Source organism: Borostomias antarcticus (assembly GCF_949987555.1).
Source record: "Borostomias antarcticus genome assembly, chromosome: 5".
In the NCBI taxonomy this organism is placed as follows: Eukaryota; Metazoa; Chordata; class Actinopteri; order Stomiiformes; family Stomiidae; genus Borostomias; species Borostomias antarcticus.
The window spans coordinates 27,666,713-27,674,212 of NC_140238.1; the positions used below are offsets into that span (position 1 = coordinate 27,666,713).

Consider the following 7,500-nt stretch of genomic DNA (forward strand, 5'->3'; position numbering starts at 1 on the left):
GCTTGTATGGGATTATAATCTCCTGGTGATATAGTGATATAAATTTGTGTGTCATCTGCATAGCTATGGTAACATATTTTGTTGTTTTCCATAATTTGAGTTAGTGGGAGCATGTAAATGTTGAACAGAAGAGGCCCCAGGATGGAGCCTTGGGGAACTCCACAGGTCATTTTTGTCAGCTCAGATTTGTAATTGCCTATAGACACAAAATAATCCCTGTCCTTTAAGTAGGATTCAAACCAATCTAACACTGTACCAGAAATTCCCAACCAATTTTCCAGTCGGCCTAGTAGTATGTTGTGGTCTACCGTGTCGAACGCAGCGCTGAGATCCAGTAATACTAAGACTGAGATTTTGCCATTATCTGTGTTTAAATGGATGTCATTAAATACCTTAATTAGTGCAGTCTCGGTGCTGTGGTGTGGTCGAAATCCTGACTGGAAGACATCAAAGCCATTACTTAGTGCCAGGAAGTTATTCAGTTGTTGGAAAACAACCTTTTCAATTATTTTGCTTAGAAATGGGAGGTTTGATATGGGCCTATAATTGTTCATTTGTGAGCTGTCTAGATTATTCTTTTTTAAGAGTGGCTTGATGACTGCAGTTTTCAGGGTATGTGGGAACACACCTGAAAGAAGAGATGTGTTAACAATTTGTAGTAAATCAGAGGCCATGCAGTTGGATACAGTTTTGAAGAAGTCTGTAGGTAGAACATCAAGGCAACAGGTGGAGGATTTCAGATATTGTATAGTGTCCCCCAGGGTTTTATGGTTGATCGGATTAAATTGTGTCATGGTATTGATTTTAAGTGGACACTGTGACGACACATGTCCTGTACCTGATATGGAGGCACTAACTGCTTGTCTAATTTTCTGAATTTTGTCAGTGAAGAATGAGGCAAATTCATTGCAGGCCTTGGTGGATAGAAGTTCAGAGGCTACTGACACAGGAGGGTTTGTCAGCCTATCAACAGTGGCAAACAAAGCACACGCATTGTTATGGTTTTTTGTTGATGTCAGAAAAGAAGGTCTGCCGTGCATTTCTCAGCTCCATATTATAAATGCGAAGTCTCTCTTTATAGATGTGATAATGAACATGGAGATTTGTTTTTCGCCATCTGCGTTCAGATTTTCGACACTCTCTCTTTTCTATTCTGACCAGCATGGCGTTTCTCCATGGAGATCTTCTCTTACCAGAGACCACCTTCACCTTAGTGGGTGCAACGGCGTCAATAATGTTTGTAATTTTAACATTGAAATTATCTACAAGCTCGTTGACTGAGGCCATATAGAGGGCAGGTGTGGACGAGAAAGCCTGAGTAAATATCTCACTGGTGTTTTCAGTGATGTGCCGTTTTGAGATAACCTCTGATTGAGAATTTGTGTGCATGGAGATAGTACTCAGAAAACACAGGAATGATCAGAGAGCGCAACATCAGACACCTGAACCTTAGAAATATTCAGACCTTTGGTGATGATTAAGTCCAGAGTGTGCCCCTTGTTGTGTGTGGGCTCCGTCACATGCTGAGTCAGTCCATAGTTATCAAGGACACAACCTAGCTCTTTAGTCCCTCTGCCCTGAGGGTTGTCAACATGGATGTTAAAATCACCAACAATAACCACACAGTCAAAGTCAATGCAGACAGTAGACAACAGTTCAGCAAAGTCATCAAAGAAGTTTGGACAGTATTTGGGTGGCCTGTAGATGTTTAGAAATATGGCTCGAGAAGAGGAATTCAACTGAAGAGCCACATATTCAAAGGAACCAAAATTTCCATAACACATCTGCTTACATTGGAGGGAGTCATTAAACAAGATGGCTACTCCACCTCCTTTCTTATGCACTCTAGCCTCGCTCATAAAGCTGAAGTTGGGAGGAGTTGACTCAATAAGAACAGCTGCACTGTTACCTTGGTCTAGCCAAGTTTCAGTTAAAAACATAAAATCAAGATTGTGGTTGGTGATAAAATCATTGATTAAAAATGTATTTCCTGTTAAAGATCTGACATTTAATAAAGCTAAGTTTAGTGTGCTGAGGGTATTATCTGCACATTTCTCTGTGATAGTTTGTGGCTGACGAGGAATAGATACTAAATTTGATACATTTGTAGAGCCGGTTGAGTGTTTCCTGTTACTTAGCAGATTCACCATTGCTTTTCTATTACCTATCAAGACAGGAATTGAGGAAGATACCATCACGTTGGGTCCTGGCTTGTCCTGGAAGGGGTCATGAGTGCCATTAGCCTTGTAGCCTGGACCCAGTACATATCAGTTAGAGCTTGCTGTGTTGCTGCACACACACACACACACATCCATAAGGATTCTTGCATTAGATACAGACACATAAGCATTATTGCAGGTGTGATTCTGTCTCTCTCTTTTCTCTGGTAGGAGCGCGTGTTTCTGAGTGGGTCCAACTATGTGTTCACCGTGATCTTCCTGGCAGAGATGGCCGTCAAGGTAACGTTATTGCTTCTCTGTCTCGATCAGATACAGTCATGTTGCCATGTTTAGTTTGATGAGAGATGTTGTTGTGATTGGGTTCCTGCTGGAGGACCTGCAGAACCTATGGAACATTCTAGAAACATTCTAGCGTCCTGGCGTGATATTAAGATGTTACTGTACGTGAATGTTATATGAATGTTGTATTTGTTTTGTGAATGTTGTATGAATGTTGTGTGAATGTTGTATGAATGCTGTGTGAATGTTGCATGAAGGTCACGCGAATGGTATGCGAATGATATGAATGTTGTGAATGTTGAAGGAACGTTATTTGAATGTTGTTCTGATGTTGTGCGCAGGTGGTGGCGCTGGGTTTCTGCTGGGGGAAGCAGAGCTACCTACAGAGCAGCTGGAACATGCTGGACGGCGTGCTGGTGTTCGTGTCTCTGGTGGACATCCTGGTCTCTCTGGCGTCCTCCGGGGGCAACAGGATCCTGGGCATCCTCAGGGTCCTCCGGCTCCTACGGACGCTCCGCCCTCTCAGGTACAGGGGTGAGAGGGAGGGAGGGAGGGAGGGAGGGAGGGAGGGAGAGAGAGAGAGAGAGAGAGAGAGAGAGAGAGAGAGAGAGAGAGAGAGAGAGAGAGAGAGAGAGAGAGAGAGAGAGAGAGAGAGAGAGAGAGAGAGAGAGAGAGAGAGAGAGAGAGAGAGAGAGAGAGAGAGAGATTTTTTCTACTTTAATCATACAAATGTCTCGTGGATCACAGTGTGATGGAGGAATGTTCCAGCTGGGTAACGTATATGTGTGTGTGTGCGTGCGTGCGTGTGTGTGCGTGCGCGTGTGTTCCAGGGTCATTAGCCGAGCCCCGGGGCTGAAGCTGGTGGTTGAGACTCTGATCACGTCTCTCAGACCGATCGGCAACATTGTCCTCATCTGCTGCGCTTTCTTCATCGTCTTTGGTATCCTGGGAGTGCAGGTAAAGTATCATTAACATCCGGAAAGTGGTCTGCGACTTCTACTTTATGCGGCTCAGCACACACAGTGGCTATAGTTCAGATATTGAAGAATGTCTTTCATACTGAGTGACCTAGTTTCACTGGTGTTTGAAGTAGGAAGTGTTTAGTATGCACAGCTAGGGGCCGGGGAGGTCAAGGTCAAGGTTTCTTCATTAGTACCCAAGAGTAAATTAGTTGTACGGACGGGAGGTTCAGCAATTAAAAAAGTAGAAACATAACATCAATAGAGATTCGTAAGAGAGCAAAAACTGTTTTAAAATGCTTTAGAACATTATCACAGTATCGAAACTAGTTTAAAATATAAGAAGGTTTTAAGAAGGTCATGACAAAGTGCTTCTACACGCACGCACACACACCACACACACGCACACACGCACACACACACACACACACGCACACACACACACACACACGCACACACACACACACACACACACACACACACACACACATCTCTTATCCTAACCTCTATTAACATCCTCATGAGCTCAAAGTGACCTTTTAGCAGCTGATGTAGTGGTGTTATAATTAGAGTTGTAAGTCCAGCCTTGTCTCTGCAGCTTTTCAAGGGCAAGTTTTACCAGTGTGAAGGCCTGGACATCAGGAACGTCACCAACAAGTCAGACTGTCTCGGGGCCAACTACCGCTGGATACGCCGGAAATACAACTTTGATAACCTTGGACAGGTGAGAGATTTATTGCTCTATAGATCTTCTTAGCCAGTAGACAAACAGTTTCCAGGAGCTTGCTCGATCGTCTCGTTGAGAGAGGTCAGGGAAGAATTTTTACAGCTCACTTTTATGGCCCCTGGGTGAAACTGTGTTTTCTTCCCTCAGAATATGTAGGGATGGGACCTATGCCCACCCCCCCATTGCTCTCTGTAAAGCGCATTGTGTTGCCTCTGTGTATGAATTATGAAATGTGCTATACAAATAAAGTTTGATTTGATCTGAGAGAGGGGGTGGGGGGGGTGGGGGTACAACTTTTATAACCTCGGACAGATGAGAGAGATGGAGGGAGGGGGGGGGAGGGAGAGTAAGAGGTAAGAGAATGAAAGAGAGCGAGAGAGAAAAATGACAAAGATGTCACGACAAAGACAAAAATGGATAGAGAGCAATCACAGTGTGCAATTTTTGATGTTTTAACCTGTGTGTGTGTGTGTGTGTGTGTGTGTGTGTGTGTGTGTGTGTGTGTGTGCGCGTGCGTGTGTGTGTGTGTGTGCATGTGTGTGTGTGTGTGTCCCAGGCTCTGATGTCTCTTTTCGTGCTGTCCTGTAAGGACGGTTGGGTCAACATCATGTATGATGGTCTGGATGCAGTGGGAGTGGATCAACAGGTACCAGCTAGGTCACCTATACCAGCACACTCACACACACACACACACACACACACACACACACACACACACACATATACACACACCTGACTATGGATTACTACTCCAGACAGACACCTTGAGTGTTTACTAGATTTTTTCCACTCTTCCTCTTTCATCCATTTCCTCTCCTCCTCCTCCTCCTCCTCCTCTTCCCCTCCTCACCCCTCCTCCTCCAACTCCTCTTCCCCTCCTTCTCCTCCTCCTCCTCATCCCTCCTTCCTCCAACTCCTCTTCCCCTCCTTCTCCTCCTTCTCCTCCTCCTCCTCCTCATCCCTCCTCCTCCAACTCCTCTTCCCCTCCTTCTCCTCCTTCTCCTCCTCCTCCTCATCCCTCCTCCTCATCCTCCTCTTCCCCTCATCATCCCTCCTCCTCCAACTCCTCTTCTCCTCTTCCTCCTCCTCCCCCTCCTCCTCCCTCCTCCCTCCCCCTCCTCCCCCCAACCAGCCGGTGAGGAACCACAACCCGTGGATGCTGCTGTACTTCATCTCCTTCCTGCTCATCGTCAGCTTCTTCGTGCTCAACATGTTCGTGGGCGTGGTGGTGGAGAACTTTCACAAGTGCCGGCAGGACCAGGAGGAGGAGGAGACGCGCCTGCGCGAGGAGAAGAAGCTGAAGATGCTGGAGAGAAAGCGCAGGAGTAAGGAGAAGGCAGGGGCTGGTCGGTAGTCTGTCTTTCTGAGCACTGCCTGCTTTCAGAGCCTGAGGGAGACCAGGGGTAGAGAGGGAACGATGGAGAGAGAGAGAGAGAGACGAATAAAGAAGGAAAAAAGTGTGTGTGTGAGAGAGAGAGAGAGAGAGAGAGAGGCTGGCGAATCCATGTGGACCGTGCCAGAGCCACACTGACGACGTGGGCTATGCCAGTCTGTCGCATGCAACTGCATGACTGCAACCCCCCCCCCCCCCCCCCCCTTGCAAATACCCCCCCCAACTACCCCTCCCCCACACCCAACGCACCCCCCATCCCTCCCCAAACACTGCATGGTATATGCCCCTTTACACCATGGCCTGAGAGTTCCATTGCTGCTCTTTGACGTGTGAGGAGAGAGCCATCTCCCCTGGAGGTTAAGAGGTTCTGCAGTAGCCTCCATACCTGAGCCTATGATGGTTACTAGATATCGCTGCAAACCACAAATGATCAGGTAGAAACTCCATGGGCACAGGTTTCAGAAGAGACTTAGTGCCATGTGAAAGCTAGCCTGTCTGACTGACCCCCAGAGTTGTCGTTGCTGTACCAGAAAAAAAGCTTCAGTGTAGATATACTCACTATCTAAGTGTAGATAGTGAGTATAGTGACTTGGTACTTCCAGTGCATGTGCAGGCCTGAACAGGTGCAGTTGTGCACCAGAGGAATAGAAGGATGTAGAGCCTTACAAATAACATGCTTTGAACGGCAGACTCAGAAACATAGCTGACAACAACACTCAACTGAATCATAAAGACACCCACGTAACCGTGATGAGTATTGATATTGGTCCAGGGTGCATCTCAATAGTGTGAAGCCGCTCCCTTTCCTCATCTTCTTCACTGCATGTGTTCTGATCCAAGATCCCAGGACACATGCCAGTAGTCTGGTTGTGGTTGTGAACGGGGGGAGGAGACGAGGAGAGGATGCTGCCTCCTAGGATTGAGACGCAGCCTTAATTGTAGTTTGTGGGTAGCCTCAGTGCAGTGGTGCCTCAGTGTAGGGGCCACAGTTTGGGGGGGGGGGGCACAGAGACCACCTGTAACACACAGACCAGCTGTAACACACAGAGACCAGCTGTAACACACAGAGACTAGCTAGCCCAACTGTAACACAGAGACCGACTTGTCCAACTGTAACACACAGAGCCCAGCCAAAGCTGCTGGTGTCCAAGTCCTGCTGCTGCCCCTGTCGTTGTCCACAACGCCTCGGTGCCGACACTTTGAAAATAGCAAACGGAAAGCAATAAAAGGCATTACTTGACACCACATCCAACTAGTCAACTCCGTTTGCGATGACAAGAACGGGAGAAGCCCCGGGTGTGAGATCGTCCTCGATCACTTGCCTGCTACTGAATTTGAAAATCCGGTCCATCCGTTCCAAACTCCTTTATCCTCTTTATTTCTTCCAGTGAAGACTGCGTTTTGTAAGAAAAGAACCACATTTTCCATTTGAAGTTGCCATCTTCTTTAAAGTACCGGTCACAGCTAGCTAAGGAGTGAAGGAGTGAAGTCATGCGTGTAGTTGTGGTAGGTGGGTGTGACCATGGACGACAGCATAGAGAACTATCCAATCACATTAGATAAAAAAACACAGTAAATACCAATCTGCTGCCAGTAAACGTGTGAGTGTCTGGGGCTCAGAGAGCTGTGTCCTGTGGAAAATCTGAAGCAGCCAATTAGAGATCAGCCTCAGGTCACGTGCTTGTCAAAAGCTGAACGATTCACACACACACTCAGCCGGCGCCACACGCCCAGGAAGTAGAATACATGTATGTAGTCTAACTTTAGACAACGTAGAACATTTCTAATCTACATTTTATTGCAGATTATACATTTTACTCTCTAACTATATCATATTTACCTTGCTCATTTTAATATTTTATTTTTAACACATTTCAAAGTTAAAGTCTTATTTAATGAAGGTCTAGGATGTGGAGTAGCGTGGGCAGCACCCTAGCGCCCTCTATTGGCCAGCCACGGGAG

General features: G+C 46.5%; 1 protein-coding gene across 1 annotated transcript in view; it reads left to right on the forward strand.

Annotated features, from left to right (window-relative positions):
- cacna1ha (calcium channel, voltage-dependent, T type, alpha 1H subunit a) overlaps positions 1 to 7,500 on the forward strand; it is a gene marked incomplete at its 3' end in the record, with an annotated part of 95,854 nt that overhangs the window by 78,264 nt on the left and 10,090 nt on the right. Inside the window, 6 exon segments of the mRNA XM_084439051.1 lie at positions 2,391 to 2,459; positions 2,801 to 2,985; positions 3,290 to 3,416; positions 4,017 to 4,142; positions 4,702 to 4,791; positions 5,278 to 5,491. Coding sequence (XP_084295177.1) covers positions 2,391 to 2,459; positions 2,801 to 2,985; positions 3,290 to 3,416; positions 4,017 to 4,142; positions 4,702 to 4,791; positions 5,278 to 5,491 — 811 coding nt within the window.